General features: G+C 56.8%; 1 protein-coding gene across 1 annotated transcript; it reads right to left on the bottom strand.

The window, feature by feature from the left end:
* Nucleotides 1-19,990: 19,990 nt before the first annotated feature.
* On the bottom strand, nt 19,991-20,821 carry LOC136510898 (fruit protein pKIWI501-like). The gene is made up of 2 exons (XM_066505194.1): nt 20,597-20,821; nt 19,991-20,500 (listed from the first exon to the last, which is right to left on the bottom strand). Exons 1-2 carry the CDS (start codon nt 20,819-20,821, stop codon nt 19,991-19,993), a joined length of 735 nt encoding a protein of 244 aa, XP_066361291.1.
* Nucleotides 20,822-21,267: the final 446 nt, after the last annotated feature.

Below are 21,267 nucleotides of genomic sequence, written 5' to 3'. Positions count from 1 at the left end.
TAGGGACGTTCCGCCCGAACTAGTATAAACCCTTATGTCCTCCGAGCACACCATCCGAGCGAAACGCGCAAATATAAATTTACTCGTCGGTGGTCCGAAAACACCGACAATTGGTGCGCCAAGTAGGGGCTTTTTACGTGTCTCGACGTCCACATCAGGCCTCAGATGGCTAGTCACGGCGTCAGCTGGGTCCCAGGCGCGCACGTGCGCTTCGGGAGCCTCGACTTCATCGTTACGATGGAGGGAGAGTTGACGCAGGTTCCCGCCATCGTCCAGCCTCTCCACTCTACTGGCCTCGACGTGATCGCCGAGGCGATTGAGGAGTTGCAGGTGCACGCACTGGAGGCCCACAGTGCCGGGAGCGACCAGCTCCTCGGCTTCGATTACGGGAGGCTAGAGCGCCAGCTCGTCGCCTTCCTAGGACCCCGACTGTCCTGGGAGGACCTGCGCTGCCTCACCTTCTCGTTCGCAAACGTCATGACGCAGCTTGCCAGAGGAGAACCGCTCTCCCCAGAATACCTCATCCAGAGTGCCCCGACAATGCTCCCATTCGGTCTGCGCCACGCCGCAGAGACCGTTGGCCACCTAGTGGCGCAGCGCACGCCCCTATCCCCTACGAACGACGAGTTCATGGGGATGACCGAATACGTCGTGGAATCTTTCCACGACCTTCTCACGGGATAATCGAAGTCGCCCTCCGATGGAAACCATGGGAACCCCTCGTGAGAATATTTCATGGTAGGTATCCCCGATGGATATGTCGAAAGCATCCATGAGGGATGGGCTATCCCAACAGATGACCTCGATTACGAGGTCGAGGGGGACATAGGGGCCCTACCTCGCCTGCGGGTAGAGCAGCTAAGGGCGTGGCACCAAGAGCTCGAAGAAGCACGACTCTAGCTCGAGCAGGAACGCGCGGAGCTCGAGCGAGAGATCAAGTGCCACGATGACGGTGGGCGTGCGCGCGCCGTGGCCCTCGACGTGAACCAAAGGATCATTGAGGACGATGAAGCCCTCCCACACTTCACCCGGGCAAGCCAAAAACATCGCTGCCATGGCGACCTTGCTCCAGGGGTTTCCGAGGCCTACGACGCTCGAGGATCGTCGGGCCCATCGTGAGATTCGGACGCTACTCGAGCGTGCGGCAGCACAGTAGGCCGAGAGCTCGCTGTCTCGATGACACGATCTCGGTGCCAGCCAGGGCGCACCCTCAGAGTGACCCAACAGGGACATGTCAGTCCACCAGGCGAAGCGATTCCGGTGCATGAGCATCTTGACCTCCATCGTGACGTGCGCGACACCCTAGATGCCCGCAGGCATGCCCATGGCAACAAGAGGGAGGAGTCTATCCACGGCTACCACCCTCATCGTGGTGGACGCTACGACAGCGGCGAGGACTGAAGCCCAAGCCCCGACTTGCCAGGACCTCAGACCTTTGGCCGACACATCCTTAATGTCATCTTCCCACTACGGTATCGACCGCCGACCAACATCCCAAAATACTTCAGGGAGACAAGCCCCGGACCGTAGCTCAAGGATTATCGGCTTGCTTGACAAGCTAGTGGAGCGGATAGTGATAATTTCATTATCTGCAACATTCCGTTGTTCCTGGCCGATTCGGCGCGAACATGGTTGGAACAACTTTTGCCCAACCGAATCCAAAGTTGGGCAGAACTAAAAGAGATCTTCGTGGGAAACTTATAGGGAATATACGCGTGTCTTGGGAACCCATGGGATCTCAAAAACTGTTGACAAAAGTCTAGGGAAACTCTTTGTGGGTACATCTGGCGCTTCTCTGGGCAGTGCAATGAGCTGTCCGATGTCACCGACGCCGACATCATAGGAGCTTTCCTGTCTGGGACCACCTACGAGTCTTGGTTCATAAGCTAGGACGTAAGGGCCCATGAACCACCAAGGAGCTCCTCAACATCGCCACCAGCCATGCCTCGGGCGAGGAGGCGGTTGGGGCGATTTTCGACCGCCCCAAGGGCAAGGCAAAGCGGGACGAGGACGCTAGTGAAGGCGCCTCCAACCGCCCCCCAACAAGAAAAAGAACAAGCAGCGGCGCGAGGGCTCGCTCGTGGCCACTGCCGACCATAAGGGGGTTTAGAAGCCCGCTGAGGGTACCTCAGACCACTTCGAGAAGCTGCTCGAAGGGCCATGCCTGAACCATGCTTTCCCCATCAAGCACCTATACAAGGACTACGTCCTTATGAAGCGGTTATTGTCTAGAGGCTCCAACAAGGGGGAGCATAGGAAGAAGCCCAAGCTGACCGTAAACAACGTCGAGGGGAACGATGGAGGATTTTTGACGTTGAATGGCTACCTCATGATCTTTGGAGGGTCGGCGACCTACGACTCCAAGCACCGCCAGAAGCTTGCACGCCATGAGGTCTATACGGCCGAGTTGGCCGCACCTTCCTTCCTCCGATGGTCGGAGTCCGCCATAACCTTTGATCGGACCGACCACCCGAAAAGCGTCCCACGACCGAGAAGATACTCGCTCATGGTCGACCCAATCATCGGCACAAAGTGGCTCACCAAGGTGCTGATGGATGGAGGCAGTGGCCTCAGCATCATGGACGTTGAAATGCTTGACGCCATGGGCATCGACCGATCGCGCATCTGGCCAACCGAGGCGCCTTTCCATGGCATCATGCCTGGAAAGTAGGCTGTGTCACTTGGGCAGATCAATCTGCACATGAACTTCGAAAATCCGACCAATTATAGGACAGAGACCCTTACCTTTGAGGTGGTCAGGTTCCACGGGACCTACCACGCCATCTAGGGACGTCCATGCTACACGAAGTTCATGTCCATTCCCAACTACACATATCTGAAGTTGAAGATGCCGGGTCCATGCGAGGTCATCACCATCGGCACCTTCTTCCAGTGCGCCTACGAGTGTGAGGCTGAGTGCTTCAAACACACCATGGCAATTGTCGCCTCCAAAGAGCTTGCGGCCATCAAGGAGGAGGTTGTCGAAAAAGCGCTCGACCCTAAGCGGTCGACCGAGTCTTTTGAGCCTGTAGAGGGCACCAAGGAGGTCCTCATAGACCCTAGCAGCTCTAAGGGCAAAGTGGTGCGCATCGGCACCACGCTTTCCTCCAAATAGAAAAGCGCGCTCACCGACTTCCTCCGTGCCAACAGAGACATCTTTGCGTGGAGACCCTCAGACATGCCAGGCATTTCGAGAGAAGTCACCGAGAATGCCTTGAAGATCAAGCCAGGCTCCAAGCTGGTGAAGCAGCGCCTGCGTCGCTTTAACGAGGAGAAACATAGGGCCATCGGCGATGAGATTGTGAAGCTTTTGGTGGTTGGGTTCATCAAGGAAGTATACCACCCCAGGTGGTTAGCCAATCCCATTCTTGTATGAAAGAAGAGTGGGAAATGGAGAAAGTGTGTTGACTTCACGGGTCTCAACAAAGTGTGTCCAAAGGATCCGTTTCCTTTGCCATGCATAGACCAAGTAGTCGACTTGACCGTAGGGTGCAAAACCCTTTGCTTCCTTGATGCGTACTCCGGGTACCATCAAATCATGATAAACAAGTCTGACCAGCTCATGACATCTTTCATCACCCCATTTGGATCATTCTGCTACGTCACAATGTTGTTCGTCCTAAAGAACGCGGGGGCTACGTACCTACGCTGCATGCTCAAGTGTTTTGGGGATCTCATCGAGCAGACCGTTGAGGCCTACATGGATGATATCGTGGTCAAGTCCAAACGGGCTAACCAGGTCAAAGCCGACCTAGAGCAGACCTTTGTGAAACTCCGAGCAAATGGCATCAAACTCAACCTCGAGAAATGTGTTTTCGGGGTCCTAAGGGGTATGCTACTGGGTTTTATCATCTCCGAGCACGACATCGAAGCCAACCCAGAGAAGATCTCAGCCATCACAAGGATGGGCCCGATTTAAAACTTAAAGAGGGTACAACAAGTTATAGGGTGCCTCGCCGCGCTCAGCTGTTTTATCTCACGCCTCAGCGAATGAGGTCTCCCCGTCTATCGGCTTCTGAAGAAGGCCGACCGCTTCGAATGGACATCTAAGGCCCAGGAGGCACTTGACAAGGTCAAGCATCTCCTAATGAAGGCCCTAACCCTGGACCCCTGATCGATGGGGAACCGCTTCTGCTCTAAATTGCGGCCACCACGCAAGTGGTCAGCGCCGCCCTAGTGGTAGTGCGACAAGAAGAGGGACACGCCCTCAAAGTGCAGTGTCCCGTGTACTTCATTATCCAGGTCTTGTCTGATTCCAAGACTCGCTACCCCCAAATCCAGAAACTCCTGTATGCCGTCGTTATCGCCAAGAGGAAGTTGCGTCACTACTTCGAGTCGCATCCGGTGATGGTCGTGACGTCCATCCCTCTCGGCGTGGTCATCCAAAACCGGGATGCCATAGGAAGAATCGTAAAGTGGGCACTCGAGCTGATGGGTCAAGGCATTTCATATGCCCCTCGGACGACCATCAAGTCCCAAGTGCTGGCTGGTTTCGTTGCAGGATGGACCGAGATCCAAATGCCGCTAGCAGTCGTTGACCAAGAGTACTAGACGATGTACTTCGATGGATCATTGATGAAGAAAGGCGCTGACGTGGGGCTGGCCTTTGTTTTGCCCCTCGGGGTATGCATGAGGTACATGGTTCACATTCGTTTCCCCTCCTCCAACAATATGGCCGAGTATGAGGCATTCATCAATGGTCTACGCATCACCATCGAGTTGGGTATCCAGCAGCTTGATGTCCGGGGCGACTCCTAGCTGGTCATCAACCAAGTCATGAAGGACTCAAGCTGCCACAAGTCCAAGATGGTTGCGTATTACCAAGAAGTCCGCCAGCTAGAGGACAAGTTCGACGGCCTCGAGCTCAATCATATCCCGAGGTGTCTCAATGAGGCAGCCGACACGCTGGTGAAAATGGTGTCCGGCCGAGAGCCGGTGTCGACGGATGTCTTTGCCAGTGATCAGTACAAGCCCTCGGTTCGCTATGAGGGGCTAGAACAGACCATTGTTGGGCCGCCTACCCTGGGCTCGGGGCTAACCAGCCGGTAGCTCCATCTGACCCCAAAGTCATAGAGTTTGATGAGGATCCAGCGACAGGGCCTGACCCTCTGGTCGACTGGAGGATGCCTTACCTCGACTACCTCCTCTGTGAGGCGCTGCCGACGGACAAAATGAAGGCTCAGCGGCTCACACGTCGCGCAAAGTCCATTGTCATTATTGAGGGCAAGCTCTACAGATGAAGCCACACTAGGATCCTATAGCGCTGCATCCCCATCGAACAAGGGAAGCAGTTGCTGAGTGATATCCATGGTGGGGTCTATAAGGCTTCTACTAGCCAACGGCAGTAGCTGACGCTGAACAGATTGTGTGCATCTATAAAGGGTGTCAATACTACGCTCGGTAGACCCACCTACCGGCCCAAGCAGTCCAAACAATCCCCATCACGTGGCCATTCACGATCTGGGACCTCAATCTGGTCGAACCTCTCAAGAGGGCGCCTGAGGGATATACGCAGTTGCTTGTCGCCATAAACAAGTTTACAAAGTGGATAGAAGCTCGACCGATCTCTGTGATCAAGTCCGAGCAAGTCGTGCTGTTCTTCCTTGACATCGTCCATCGCTTTAGAGTCCCAAACTCCATTAACACGGACAATGGCACGTAGTTCACCGGAAAGAAGTTCCTCCGATTCTATGATGAATACCACATCCGCATCGATTGGGTCACCGTGGTGCACCCCTACACGAACGGATAGGTCGAGCGTGCAAACGACATTGTCCTACAAGGCCTCAAGCCTAGAATCTTCAACCGGTTGAACAAGTTTGGCGGACAATGGGTCATGGAGCTTCCTGTGGTGCTATGGAGCCTGAGGACAACCCCCAGCCGGGCCACCAGCTACACGCCATTCTTCAGGTTCTGAGGCTATCCTCCCGACTGACCTCGATTATAGAGCGTCGAGGGTCACGACGTATGACGAATAGGGAGCCGAGGAGTCCCTTGAGGATGCCACGGACTAGCTAGATGAAGTGCACGATGTTGCCCTCCTTCACTCAGCCAAGTACTAGCAAGCGTTGCACCGGTACCACAGCCGTCAAGTGCAGGATTGGGCCTTCAACGTCGAGGACCTGGTACTTCGCCTCGTCCAGAGCAACAAGAACTGCCACAAGCTCTCTCCGCCGTGGGAGGGACCATACGTCGTCGTGGAGGTGCTCCGACCAGGCACCTATAAGCTCAAGACCATCAACGGTGAAGTCTTCATCAACGTCTGGAACATTGAACAACTACATCATTGTTACCCTTAATTTACGCAAGCTTTCTCTTATCGATTTAGCTATCAACTCCTCGATCTTTAGTGACACCTGACCCCAGCAACGGCAAGGGGTTGGGCCTCACTCGAGGGCTGATAAGAGCATATCTATCTGGTAGATATTCTCTATGATTGACCCTTCCTGTTGTTAAGACCGTAGAGCTCGAGGTGTGGGCGACAAACTCTGATCATGCTGGTAAGCAAGAGTGCCGTAGCCGCTGAACCTTGAGGCCGCTTCCCTCGCTACAGCTTCATTCACTGATTCGACCGCCATTTCTTCTCCTTGTCGTCCTTCTTCTTCTTCCTTAGTTCATACACGGCATGGTTCGCCGCCCTCATGGCCGCGTGCTCTGGCAGTGGCATGACAGAGTCCTAAAAGACTAACCTCGCCGGTAACTCGATGAAGCCCGTGTCTGACCACATCACGGAATGCCCCGGGATCAGGAACACGGCATCAGCCTCCCCCATGGACTCCTTGATGCGCTGCGTGACCTCGCTGTCGCGGAGCAGCCCCTGGGCGAGCGTCGTCCTGATGAGCTATGGGCCGAGCATCATCCCGTACAGCGGGAGGACGCACGCCGTCAGCGATGCCACCCTCCTTGCGTGATATCCCCGGATGACGCCAGTGCTGCGGAGGCCATGGGTCTTTAGGAACGCAATGGCCACGAGGAGGTCACGCATCCTCTTCTTCTTGACGAGTGGCCCACACGGCTATGATGACGGTACCTCTTCGACTAGGCACCTGGAGAATATCGGCAAGGGAGCGATGGGATCGTCCTTTAGGTAGAACCAATGCAAGTGCCACCCCTTATTGGATCTGGAGAGCTGACAGGGCATGTACCCGGCCGTCCGCTGCCTCCGAAGGTGGATGTCCGCGCATCCCATCGGCACCAGGGTCTCTCGGCCTCTCTCCTTCTTCTTGATCGAGGAGTCAGAGAAGAAATATCTCCACAGCTCGAAGTGGGGCTCGATCCCTAGGTAACCCTCGCACATCGCGATGAAGGCCATGATGTGCTAGATCATGTTGGGGTTCAAGTATTGTAGCTCGATCTTATAGTGGTGCAGCAGACCTCGGAAGAATGGGTGGGGAGGAACCACGAGTCTATGCTTGTGGAAGGGCGTGAAAGAGACAACATAGCCATCGGGCGGTGCCGGCGCATCCTCACGGCCGGGCACAAGACACTCCGCCGCATCAGCCCTCCCACGAAGAAGACCACGCTTGATGAGGCCCTCCATGCACGTATGGGTAACATCGGCGTAGACAGGCATGAGAACCGTCACAGGTAAGGAGGGATATGGAGCTGAAAATACTCCTACGGCTCATTTAGGCTCAGGAGTTCGAAGGTTGGCCCTCCGACGGGTTCACAGCCACTTCGGAGCACCCTTAGAGTGAGGGGTGGAAAAGGATGGGCCCACTAGTGGCCAGTACCCGGGCGCACGAGCGCCGTGGGCATCCCAGCCCACATTCGGGTCTTGGTTGGTTCACAGTCTATGGTTTTTCCTCGAAGAAAGGCAACGAGCCCTTGGGACCGGTCGAACGGACCCGAGAACTATATGAACTGGCCACTGAGAATCTGAAATCAGTCACCAACTGACCCATGCCGGACCCCCGCGAATGGGAAGCCGGGGCCCCACTCGAATTAGCCCATTAACAGCTCACCAAGCACCATGTTTCGTCCATTGAGGAAAAACGTGGCACGGCTTAGCCCCTCTGTTTTATTGAAAAAACGCTTGAGGGATGATGATCACAAAAACAAGCCGACCCTCGACTGGACCCCTGCTATGCGTGGGGGCTCGAGGGAAGTTGGACTTGTAAGGAGACCGAACGCGCGGTCGTAGTACGACGGTGGACCGATCGGATCCTAGGGACCAGAATCAAGAACAATCTTTCCGATCTCTCGAATCCTACGATTACATGCCCCTAGAAGACCGATCGCTACAAAAGGGAATCGTCGTCCTACCAGGACACGCCGCGGGCAACAAAAAGAAGGCCAAGGCCCTCAGAGACCTCTCGGCCGGAAAAGCCACCAAAAGAGTATTCTACTCCTCCGTAGGCTCGAGGGCTACTGTCGAGTATCGATATTAGGGATACCCAAAGTAAGGAAATTAGCGCCTATGCTAACTTTCCCGAATGGCTCGAGACGTATTAAAAGGTCTCGCTCGACCCTAAGGACGCGGTTTCCGTCTCACTCGACCTTAAGGCCGCGTGCTCCGTCTCACCCGACCTCTAGGCCGTGGGCTCTGTCTCGCTCGACCCCTTGGGTACGGGCTCCATCTTGCCCGACTCTAAGGACGTGGTTTTCGTCTCGTCCGACCCCTTGGGTGCGAGCTCCATCTCGCCCGACCTCAAGGCCGCGGGCTTCGTCTCGCCCGACTCCTTGGGTGCGGGCTCTGTCTCGTCCAAGATCGCGGGCTCTATCTCACCAGACCTCGAGGATGCGGGTTCTGTCTCGTTCGACGGGGACCCATACCGTCGCCAACCACTCCAAGTCCAAGCGTATGAACCTGGGTCAAAACTCTGACGCCAGAAAAGAGGCTGGCACGCCTCGATATAACCCATGACCATAACGAGCCATACCTGGGGATTCACATCAAGAACAGTGTCAAACATGATGTGCTATTCTGCCTAATCCTAGTACGAGCGCTGATAGGCGCGTCATTTCACCACGACGTCCGCCGGTACGGGGTGGAACTTCATGACCGGCAGATAACGCCTGCGCATGGCGCCAGTGATGAATAGGACCGCGACATAAAGCCATCCCTGATGACATCTACAGGATCAGTGGGATCCGCATGAAGGAGAAGAAGGACCCGACAACACTGGAAGCATTCTTCTCTCTCGTTCTTCTCCTTTTTCTCCTCTGTGACCCGTGTTTTTCCTCCGCCTATAAAAATAGAAGCAGGGCGCCCCACGCTAGAGGAAAAAAGGACATACGAGATCTGAACACAAGAGCACAATACAAGCACACGACTGAGTGCCCAGCGAGCTCTCGGTACCCGTTCAATCCTTCCACCAGAGACTTGGGATCTTCTCCCTCTCTCGTCTGTTTGTAACCCCTACTACAATCAAGTGTTGGTAACACGAGCAGCAGCAGACTGGACGTAGAGGCGTTCCACTCGAACTAGTATAAACCCTTGTGTGCTCCAAACACACCATCCGAGTCAGACACATAAATACAAATTTACTCGTCGATGGTCCGAAAACACTGACACACGTGTATCTAAAGATGTTAAGTGAAAATGTACACACTAATGCAATATGGCCCCATTCGGCTTACCCCATATTCGATTTGTTTAGCTTATTTTTCAGCTGGAACAATATTTTTCTCTCACAACGATTCAGCAAAAACTGTATTTTTCAACCAGTTTTAGCTAAGCGCGCGTTTAGTTTCAGGAAGTTGGAATTTGGGACTACTGTAGCACTTTCGTTTTTATTTAGCAATTAGTGTTCAAACATGGACTAATTAGGCTCAAAACGTTCGTCTCACAATTTCCCACCAAACTGTGCAATTGGTTTTTTTCATCTACATTTAATGCTTTATAAACGGACCGCAAACATTCGATGTGATAACTACGTTAGTACTTTTTGGGATTTTGATTGTAACTAAACACGGGCTAGATTTTATACCAGCTAACGGGGCCTCCGCTGCATACCCATAGGCCCAACGCAGACGCAGACATGGCTCTGACACAGGCCTGCCCAGCCCAGCATCGGGAACCCCAACAAAACAATAAACAAACTGATTCTACTGTGAATCCGCAGTAAAAATAAACACCAAAAAAATGATAGTAACAAGCGACAGGAAAAGGGGAGCGGGAACGAGGATCAAGCGAATGCTTGGTGCCAGCAATGGAGCACAGCAGAGGCCTCTCTTGTTCCCTCTCGACAGCCAGCCAGGCAGCAGCCTCTGCCCTCTGGACTCATCATAACAAACACCTCGAAACCAAATCGAAATCAGAAGGCCAACAACAAACGGTGATCGAATAGCAGCCAGAAAGAAGGTGGAGGGCCGTGGTGTACCCCGGAACCGAAGGCAGCCTTGTGAATCCAACGAGAGGGCCGGGAGGAGGAAGGCGTGGTTGCTGCCTGGCTTGCTGCTTCCCCAGCACTCAATTTCTCTATCTACTAGAAGAACTCGGCGTGCGAGCTTAGGAGGGGGGAGAAGCTTTATATGTGTATAGGGAAAGATGAATGAATTGAAATGTTGCAGTGTAGGAAGCCTTCAGCAGTGAGCGGCGTTAGCTAGAATTGTCATTGAGGTGGCACAATGAAAATGGAGACACGGAGAAATGAGGGAGAAAAGAAGGATATATATATAGTTGATGATACATATATTGTTGTTTTGGGAATAGATGACACGATCACACGAACTCATATGTGCGCCTTTTTATCATATTGTTGTATGCATGGACTAGAATATGCGACAGAATTGAAATGTGCAGAGCTCGGATGGAAGCACAACGAGGAGCCTCCTCGCCCACGCGACGCCTTGAGAAATAACATGGATGGACGACGCAGGCTTCTTGCCTCACTGCCCTTTGGAGATTCCTGCGCGAAGCATGTGTCCCGATCGAGTTGCGAAAAGCGCGACCGACGCGCGCGGCCATAACTGCGGAATCACTCCACTCCACTGCATGTCTGCATCTGGATGGAGCAAGCAGCCTGGGTCCAGAAATCACTCGCCCCCCATCCTCCTCCCTTCCATAGTCGTGCAATCAGGAGACGTCGTGCTGTGCTACTGTCCCAAGAATTTACCATGGACACGACACCGGGCCTTTGTCCGTGTTCGGTGTTCCCGTGCCCACTCCGGGCCTCCTGCCAGACTCTCCGCACACGGACTACTGGTGCGCTCCACTCCGATGGGACTGTTCAGTAGGAAAACACGCACCGTCGCGTCGCGTCCACTGTCCACAGCGAACATCGCCGCCGCGGGCGCCCATACCGTCGGACGGCCGGACGCCTGTCGTGACCATGACCATAGCGGCATAGCATAGCTTCTGCGTGCCGTGCAGTTAGACTGACTTCAACCAAGAGCACCAAAAAAATCAGGACACATTCCCCGATTTACATGTGTACGGTGAAAAGATTCGTGACCCACAAACTCCTTTCTTCAACCGTCGGGCGCAACAGCGTCCTCTTCCCTTCCTCCTCTCGCGAGCGCCGCCGCCTCTTCCCTTCCTCCTCTCGTAGGCCTGAGCGGGCGCGATGGAGCCAGAGGCAAGAGATTCCGTCTCCTCCTCCCATCGTCGTCTTCTCCAGGGCGCCGCGCCATGGGTGCGGGCCCGAGGAAGCCACGGGCGCCGCCACTGTCTGCAAGTCGCGGCCGCGGGCGCCGCCGCCACTTTACCTGCAGGCCGCGGGCGCAGGCGCCGCCGCCGCTGGCGAGCAGGCCGCGGCGAGCAAGCCACGGGCGCGGACCATGGGCGGGCATGCGGTGTTCTACTTTCCCAGATCCACCTCCGTGAGCTCACCGCCACCGCGGGGCCCGCGCACCCGGCGGCCATCGCCAAGTCATCCTCCACCATCAATGCGGTCGCCACGGAGCTGCTCGAGCTATCGCGGGACTTCTCCGACCTCCAGCTTCAACTCTGACATCTCCGAGGAGCTCGAGCGGCTCGCTGCTGCTGCGAGGGCAGCGAGCGGCCCTTGCCAGCGGCGCTGCTCCACCGCAGGCGGACCTCGCCGGCGGGAACCTCCCTCCCCTGCCCCACGTCGCCTGTCCCTGCTCCCACCGACCTCCATCGGCGACCGCAGCCCCTCCCTTGCCCGATGCCGCCTACCCCTGCTCCCTCCGATGGCGGTCGGGCGGATCTGGACTCCATGACGACAGTCGCGCCTCCACCGACCTCCATCGGCCCCGTCCTTGTGCCGGGCCCCGGCGTCGGTCGCTCCTCCCTCTCTCTCTCTGTGTTTTGCGTCGTCGAGAACGACGACGCTTTTTTGCCTCCCGACATCGCTGCTACACAAAATGGCTGGCTTAAATGCGTCCTCCGTTGGAGCGTGATTTTGGGACATAAAACACCGTGCAAGATGCATTTTACGTTTGGGTCCGCTTTTGCGTGCGTCGTTGGAGACAGTCTTAGACTGATCAGAAACCTAGTTGGGCACCCAAATCTAAAAGGCAACATATCAGTTATAAACCAACCAACCTGTGCAAACTTAGAAACTAACAATCAGGACCACTAGATGTTGATCCAATGGATGGGGTGAAAGGGCTTAAGCGCAAAAAAGACCGGCGGGTGGGGGGCTTAAGCATAAAAAAATCCAACCTCTCACCCCATCCATTGGATCAGTATCTAGTGATCCTGATTGGTAGTTTCCAAGTTTACACAGGTTGGTGGGTTTGCACCTGATACGTTGCCAATCTAAAATTGGTAACAAGAGATCTAAAATCAATCTCCAACAGAGTACCTATACATGAGACCTATTTTGGCTTGTTTGAGAGGCATAATACAAATATGGGCATCCTCTCTCCTGAAAACCCATTTGCAGAAAGGATTCTCTTTTGGGTCTGGTTGTTGGAGAAGATGCTGAATAGGAATTGAACCTTTTGCCTGTAGCGCTACCAAAAGGATGAATGAGTCTTGTATTTTGGGTGTTGTTGGAGATAGCCTTAGGCCGCCGCATCTCCCCCTACACTCCTACAGTAAGGTTTACCGCGACAGAAGAAACTGACCACGTCACCCGAAATCTTCCGGCCTCCGAAAATCCCTGTCCACAAACTTGGGATAATTGACTTTTTACCATCGTAACGGATGGCACCTCCTCAAATAGCAGCTTTAGGTTTGGCGCTACGCTTTTAGCAGCAGAGAGAAAAATGATACATATTTACCACTTTTGCTCGCGTGGCACGCCAGCTCCACTGTCCAGCTCAGATCCGAGTCAGCAGCCCCATGCGAAAAGTCAATCATGCCCCTCCCCTCATTGCCATAGATTAAAGGATGGTGGCTCATGATAGCTGTAGACAGAGATATGCATACTTGTTGTCGGGTACCATAAAAAGGGGTCCCCTAAGCAGGGACCAAAAAATCGCTTAGACCTTGTAAATATCGAAGCCAAGAGACAACCACCGGCAGACCCCCACCTTATCCGAGGCCCGGCTAGATCACCCGGCCCACCTCGGACAGTATCCCGACTCACCCAAAGCGGGCTCGGCCCAAAATGAAACCGTGAGGCCTCGGACGAGGTACCGATTCTCCAACTCGCTCGAGGCCCCGCCCGTAAGGCCTCGAACGAGGTACCGATTCTCCGCCTCGCCCGAGGCCCCGCACGTAAGGCCTCGGACGAGGTACCGATTCTCCGACTCGCCCGAGGCCCCGCCCGTAAGGCCTCAGACGAGGTACCGATTCTCGTAAGGCCCAAAATGAAACCGTGAGGCCTACCGATTCTCTGACTCGCTCGAGGCCCCGCATGTAAGGCCTCGGACGAGGTACCGATTCTCTGCCTCGCCCGAGGCCCCGCACGTACGGCCTTGGACAAGGTACCGATTCTCCGCCTCGCCCGAGGCCCCGCCCGTAAGGCCTCGAACGAGGTACCGATTCTCCGACTCGCCCGAGGCCCTGCCCGTAAGGCCTCGGACGAGGTACCAATTCTCCGCCTCGCCCGAGACCCCGCCCGTAAGGCCTCGGACGAGGTATCAATTCTTCGCCTTGCCCGAGGCCCCGCCCGTAAGGCCTCGGACGAGGTACCGATTCTCCGACTCGACCGAGGCCACGCTCGTAAGGCCTTGGACGAGGTACCGATTCTCCGCCTCGCTCGAGGCCGGCTCGGCAACAACCCCGTCACCTCCGCCTTGATTGACTTCTCTGACAGGAAATCACGTCCAACTAACGCGTTCAACCACTCCCACAACATCAGCCGAACGACGGCTCGATACAGCGGAGTGGCCGACGAGACATAAGTCACATCGACGCCATGCCATCCAGGACAGGATGGGGCAGGGGTTACCGGCCGCTGTGCTCGGCACTGTGCCCACGACTGACACCCATGCTACACTGTGCTGCCTAACCCCTGCTCCGAGGACAACATGGCGTGGAGAGTCATGTCCGGGTCCCTGTAGCCTCGGAATCGACGTACAAAGACCAACTGCTCCCTCCGAGCCTCGGCGATCCGCTTCGGGGTCTTGGTAGCCTTGGGACTCGCGCCCATCGAGCCCCTCACAATGGTTCCGCCTCTGCACCGACTAGGCCTCGGTTCTCTATGTTGTCATCATACAGCGACCGGCACATCATCCGCAGTACGCACCATATCCTGCGCCAAGACCGCAGGTGCACCCACGTCGCACAGGATCAGGCGTGACCGGCGCGTTGCTCCTGTGCACCGAAGACAAGGCCACTCCACCGACCATGCCACCACAATGACGAGCTACAGGGCTCGAACATGCCGCCTCTGCTCACAAAACGCCACGTAGCAAACCCATGTAATGCCCCCATGCCTCCCTTCGACTATAAAAGGGAGTGACCGGGTCCGCTTCTAGGGACTCTAGGAGACTCACAGAAGCTCAGGGACACACATGCGCCAGCAACGCGCAACGCTCTATAACACACCCACTTCCTCACTACAAGAGATCAACATCTCAAGTAACCCATGCCGCTCCACGCAGAGACCTGGGACTAGCTCCCTCTCTCGCCCAGCTTGTAAGCCCCTACTACAAGCACCTCGGTGCAAGGAATACAAGATCACTCTCTCAGAGTGGACGTAGGGCACCTATTGCCTGAACCAGTATAAACCTTGGTCTCTTTGCATCACCATCCGGGATTAGGGGCACGTAGTACACTTTTACTAGTCGGTTGAGGGCCCACCGGTCCAAAACATCGGTAGTTGGCGTGCCAGATAGGGGCCATACTGCGTGTCAGCTTAGTCATCTCAACAAGTTCCGGATGGCAGACCCCGTGCGACCACTGCGTCTCGGCACGGTGATCTGGTTCGGGAGCCTAGAGTTCATGTCTCTAGGATGTGAGTACGATATGGTACTCCTCACACCCAGAGCCCCACCTACCGATGATGACATCACACACCAGCAGCCCAGGCGCAGACGGCGCCCGAGCCGCCGCTCTCGTCACGCTCGCCAGGCACGACGCGAGCGGGACCACCCCGACACCACGCGAGCTCAGGGCGATGCACCGCGCTCCACCGGTATCCCATGCCCGGCTATTGGTACAGAGTCCCTGGTTGGGGACCTATCTAGCTTAAGCCTGGGCAAGGGAAAGACACCGGTGGCGCGCAGCGATGCCCCGTCATCAAGCTCTGCCCCGCCACCTCCTAAGGAATCGACTCCGGCGGAGCAGAGCCAGGCGACGACCCCATCCCCGTACCCCTTTGGGTTGAGCAATGCCGCCGCCGCCTACGCTTCCGCCTATGCTTCCGCTAACGCAGAGCCACCAGGACGCCACCAACGTTTTGCCCTCAACCTCATCGCAACAACCTCAACCCACACCCACGCTGACTCCTCGGAGGAGGACGAGGCGTGGGCCAGAGCGGACTTCTTCGGGTTTCATGACCCTGAAGCCATGCGCCACTTCATGGCTGCGAGCGACTACTGCTTCGGCTACTCCGACTCCGATGACGAAGGCACTTACGATCCCACCCGTGAGTGCTTCAACATCGAGCTCGGGATGCCGAGCGCGAGCGATGAGGACGAAGGGGTAGGCAGTCGCTTCCCACCCCACGAGGGGCAGGCGACCCCGCACCACCATGCGTCGAGCCTCTGGCAACGTGAAACGGGAACCTCGCCCCTGAGGAACTTCGATGCCTAGACCTAGAGCAGCTCCGTGAGCTTTAGGCCAAGGTCAAACAAGACCGACTCCTTCTGCAGCAGCTCCGAGACACTCTCGAGCAAGAGCAGCGGGGTCGTGGTGATGGCGGAGCAGCCCGGCGGAGGGCTCGCGACGTCAACCGCCACATCAACAACGACGAAGGGGGGGGGCGAGCAACCCCTTATCTTCAATGGCGCCAGCCAGAACGTCACGGCAGCGGCGATGCTACTCCGAACGATGCCCGAGCCCTCTACCTCGGAGGGGCGACGGGTCCACAGCGAGCTCCGAGACCTCCTCGAGACCGCTTCGGTATAGCAGGCCAAAAGTTCCGCTCTCGACGGCGCGAAGGCGCCTCGGAACTACCCATGGCACAACCTCGGCAGGATAGAGAGGCCTCGGTTCGTCCTGAGCCTCCTCAGGCACCGACAGCCAACAAGGCCCTCTCGGTGCACGATCGCCTCGGCGACCGACGTGAGGTGCAGGGCGACCACGATGTGGTCAACAGGCGATGGCGACACGACAACGATGGGCCCGCCCGAGGCTATCACCCGCACCGAGGCGGTCGCTACGATAGTGGGGAGGACCGCAATCCTTCTCCTAGGCCACCTGGCCCTCAAGTCTTCAGCAAGGCCATCCACAGCGCCCACTTCTCGGCCTGGTTTCGGCAACCGGCCAACCTCGCAAAATACAGCGGCGAGACCATCCTCGAGCTGTGGCTGGCCGATTACCACCTGGCTTGTCAGCTAGGTGGCGTGGACGATGACCTGCTCATCATCTGCAACCTCCCCTTGTTCCTGTCAGACTCAGCATGAGCCTGGCTCGAACACCTCCCTCCCTTGCAGATCCACAACTGGCGCGACTTGGTAAAGATCTTCGTCGAGAATTTTTAGGACACATACGTGCACCCGAGAACTCCTAGGACCTCAAGAGGTGTCGCCAGAAGCTGGACGAGTCTCTCCGAGACTTCACCCGACACTTCTCCAAGCAATGCACCGAGTTGCCCCGCGTCGGTGACTCAAAAATTGTCCAAGCATTCCTCTCTAGCACCTCCTGCCGAGACCTGGTCTGAGAGTTAGGCCGGAACGTACCGACCACAGCGGTCGCGCTCCTCGACATCTATGACCACAGCGGCCACGCTCCTCGACATCATCACTGACAATGGGACACAATTCACCAGCCACAAGTTCCTGACGTTCTGCGACCACCACCACATCCATGTAGCCTGGTCGGCCGTAGGACACCCTAGGACAAACGGCCAAGTAGAACGTGCCAACGGCATGATCCTACAAGGCCTCAAGCCAAGAATATACAACCGGTTGAAGAAATTTGGCAAGAAATGGCTTGCTGAACTCCCGTTGGTCATCTGGAGCCTGAGGAACACTCCGAGTCGAGCCACGGGGTTCACACCGTTCTTCCTGGTCTATGGAGCCGAGGCCATCCTCCCCACTGACTTGGAGTACGGTTCCCCAAGGCTTCAGGCCTACAACGAGCAGAGCAACCGCACTGCCCGCGAGGACACCCTCGACCAACTGGAGGAAGCCTAAGATGTTGCGCTGCTACACTCGGCCAAGTACCAGCAAGCCCTACGACGCTATCAAGCCCATCACATTCGAAGCCGAGACCTGAAGGTGGATGACCTGGTGCTGAGACTGAGGCAGAGCAATAAGGGCCGCCACAAGCTGACCCCGCCATGGGAAGGACCGTACATCGTCGCCCAAGTGCTAAAGCCTAGGACCTACAAGCTAGCCAACGAGAAGGGCGAAATCCTCACCAACGCTTGGAACATAGAATAGCTACGTCGCTTCTACCCTTAAATTTCCAAGCATTATATACATTGTTTCTCGAAATACAATAAAGAAGCGTTCTTTAGTTATTCTAATTTTTCGAGAAACCCCCTGAGCCCATCGATGGGGGATCAGCGTTATGATAACGCTACAAGGGAGACTCGGCTCTGCCTCTACAGAGGTGCCCACCACGGGGCTCGAACAAGACTCGGCTCTGCCTCTACAGAACCGAGCCTCCCTTGAGGGCTAGAAGGGGGACCCTGCCTAAGTCCCGGTAACTGTTTTTAGTCATTTTTCAAAAAAAATTCTACGCCAAACTCTCTCGCGTACTCTGGCAAATCGATTGTAAAAAACCTAAGGACCGAAAGTCTGTCTCAGGGCCAAAAGGCTGGCCGAGCCGCGACACAGCCTACGCCTCTAGGCTACGGCAACTCCCTCACCACCTTTTGCCCGAGGGGCAGCTTAGGCTCTGAGGAAGTTTTTTTGCAAGTGATATGTTCAAAGACGAGACAGAGGGCAGATGCTCGGAAATACAATAAAAACGATTAAAAAGCATATACACATAAGTACTTCAAAAAGGCCTCGACGGCCACAAGCATTATGGTACAATAATGTAAGTCCTAATCTATTTACGTGGCCCCTTTGGCCCAGGTCAAAGCTCAGGGTCGCCAGCATCGGCGGTCGGCGTAGGAGGAACCACCTCCTCTTCGAATAGCTTGGCCAGCGCCATGCCAGGGGCCTCAGCCGCCTTCACCAGCTTCATGACCTCCTCCTCGGCCTTCTCGTCATCCTCAACCACGACGTAACCATCGCTGACGGCCTCGAGTTTGATGTCGACGTAGTGCGAGGAGATGACGGCTAGGGCACGCTTGACGCCCGTATGCAGCACCCCCTAGAGCCGCTCGTGGACTCAGCCGCTCAACGCGATCAGGCGACTCCCGAGGGAGCTGCCCGACTCGACCCCCCAACCTCCAGGGCCTCGCAGGAGGTACGGGCGGCGCTCTGTAGCACGTTGTGCTCCTAGATCTCGGCCACGAGCACCGCCTGCACTGCGATAGAGGCCTTAGCTGCCCAGGTGACCTCCTTCTCCAACCCTGTGCCAAGACAGGTGGGATAGGGTCAAGCATGAAAGAAAAACAAGCCGAACAGGGGCCCAGGCCTATGAGACTCACCCTCGACTTTCTCCCACCTGTTTTGGACCTCAACCCGAGAGGCCTCGGCCGCCCTGGAAGCCTCCCCCTCTAGCTCTGCATCACATCGGGGAGTTAGGGGTCGAACACAAGAAAAACAAATAAAACAAGGGGCGCGGCTCAACGGGACTCACCCTCGGCCTTTTCCTTCCAGGCTAAGGCCTCGACCCGGGAGGCCTCAGCCACCTTGAGAGCCTCTACCAGGGCACCTTTCGTCCGCAAGTGCACGCCCAGCTCCACCCCCAGCTGCCCGGCGACGGCCTTGGCAGAGGCCTCCACTTGTTCGGCCCGGGACCTGAAGGTGTCCCGCTCGCCAGCCACCCGGGTCAACTCCTCCTCTAGCTCCTTGATCCGCACCGCCAAAGGGGCGGCCTACTCCCGAGCCATGGCTGCCTTGGCCTTCATATCAGCACAGCGAAGGCGGAGGTCCTCCACCTCCACGCTCCGCGCTAACAGAAGCTCATTGGCATTGGCGAGCAAGTCCTTCTGCTGTCGGAGCTGGTCCCAGACATCCCTCTCCCACTGGAGGAACAACGACTTCCCAAGCGACCGGGCCTCGAGCTCCTGGATAGGCAGAACAGACGTCAAGCACTGCGAGAAAACTCGGAAAAAGACAACACAACACAAGAAAAGAAGGTGCGTACCTGGGCAACACCGGGTAGGTCGTCAGCCATGACGGACAGTGCTGTCCGCAGCGACTGCTCTGCTAGACGGCGGAATTGCTCGAAGGAGTCCCAGCGCCCCCCTCGGCCACGTCCTTGAGGGCGAACAGAGGCTCCCCTCAGGGTCGTCCCGGCTCCGCCATAAGACACGCGGGCTATCCCACCCACGGGGCTCAGGTTGTACCCGGACGAGGGCCGAGCTCCCCTCGCAAGAGGTCGGAGCTGGTTGCTCCACGGTACTGGCCGCCTCGGTGTCCGCCACGTTCTTCCCCCAAGAAGTATCGTCGGAGGAGGTCAAATGGACCTCCACCTCCCGGGGCTCCCCTGCGACGGTGGCGGGTCTTGGACCAGGGGCGGTACTGAAGCTTGCCCTGCCTCCGTCTCCGTATCCTGGTTCGCTGGCTTCGCCGCGCCTACACCGGCCTCTACCGCCTCGGCCTCGGAGGTCCCGAGAGCTCTGGCCTCTGCCACCTCGGCTTCAGAAGGCCTGGAAGCCTCGACCTCCACCACTTCAGCCTCGGAGGTCCTTGGGGCCTCGGCCTCGCCCTCAGTGGCCTCAGCGACTGAAGGCACCTCGGCTTTATCTGACTCATGGGCATCAGCCTCGTAGGGCTTAGGCGCCTCCTCCCCCACTTCCTTCATGACCACCTCGGCAGCCTCTCCTTGGGCGACTGGCTCCTTCGGGTCAGCCCTGGCCAACGCCGCGCCACGTTGTATGGCGGCCTGCGCCTCCACCACCCATCGGGCGGTGGAGCTGGTGCTCACCTTGAGCGCCTTACGTGGCGCCAGGGCGGGCGCCTCTGCCTGACGCTTCCGACTGAAGACAAAACACTTACTTGGTCAGCGTACGACCAAGGAACGAGTAGAAGACGCTGCAAACTCCACTGACAAAACACTTACCTCGATCAGGGACACAATAGCTTCCGCACTGCGTCCCTCGCCCTCTGCAATGGCGGTGGTGGCGGCGGTGGCATGGCCCCCATGTCCACTGGTGTCGACTGGCCATCGCCGGACTCCAACGCCCCCTCGACCCTCTGTGGAGGCTGTTGGGTCGCCCCCGCCGTTGCCCGTTCTACCTCCGCTGTCGAGCCCATTGGGCTGATGGCACGCTTCCCCAATGCCCATGCCTCGGGCGTGTCGGCCTCGGCCCCGGGGCGGGCGATCGCCAGCCTCGAGGCGTCCTCTCCTCCTCCTCCTGGAAACGCCAGGCCGCTCGCCGATGCCCCAGCGTAGTCCCCCTGACGTTAGGGAGATGGTCCAGAGGACCCCGCCTCGCTCTCGTCGTCATCACTCGAAGAATCCGTCGACGATGGTGACGGAGATGGCTCCACCAGGAGACCATCGTGCCTCTGCTGCCAGCGACGTTTCTCTAGCTCGTCGCGCTCGAGGCTCTTCCTCTTGCGCCTTGCCTCCTCGACGTCCTTCCGCTTCTTGTACGCCTCGGCATGCACCCTGTTCACCGCCCGCCGCTCTGCGTCCTAGGGAACGGGCGGTGAGGAGGCTCGCACATCCCTCATCCCCTGCAGGAACGGCAAACGCAAATAAGGGAACAGAACAAAAATGTAAGGAGC

Source organism: Miscanthus floridulus, chromosome 16 (assembly GCF_019320115.1).
Source record: "Miscanthus floridulus cultivar M001 chromosome 16, ASM1932011v1, whole genome shotgun sequence".
Classification (NCBI taxonomy): Eukaryota; Viridiplantae; Streptophyta; class Magnoliopsida; order Poales; family Poaceae; genus Miscanthus; species Miscanthus floridulus.
The sequence above is the reverse complement of the archived record's forward strand: the minus strand, read 5'-3'. Positions and strand labels throughout refer to the sequence as shown.

Bases quoted from the DNA above. Each gene is read 5' to 3' on its own strand.
- LOC136510898 (XM_066505194.1), bottom strand. From the start codon at position 20,821: ATGGGCATTGGGGAAGCGTGCCATCAGCCCAATGGGCTCGACAGCGGA. The intron at 20,501-20,596 runs GTAAGTGTTTTG...CGGAAGCGTCAG, and splicing joins CTATTGTGTCCCTGATCGAG to GCAGAGGCGCCCGCCCTGGC.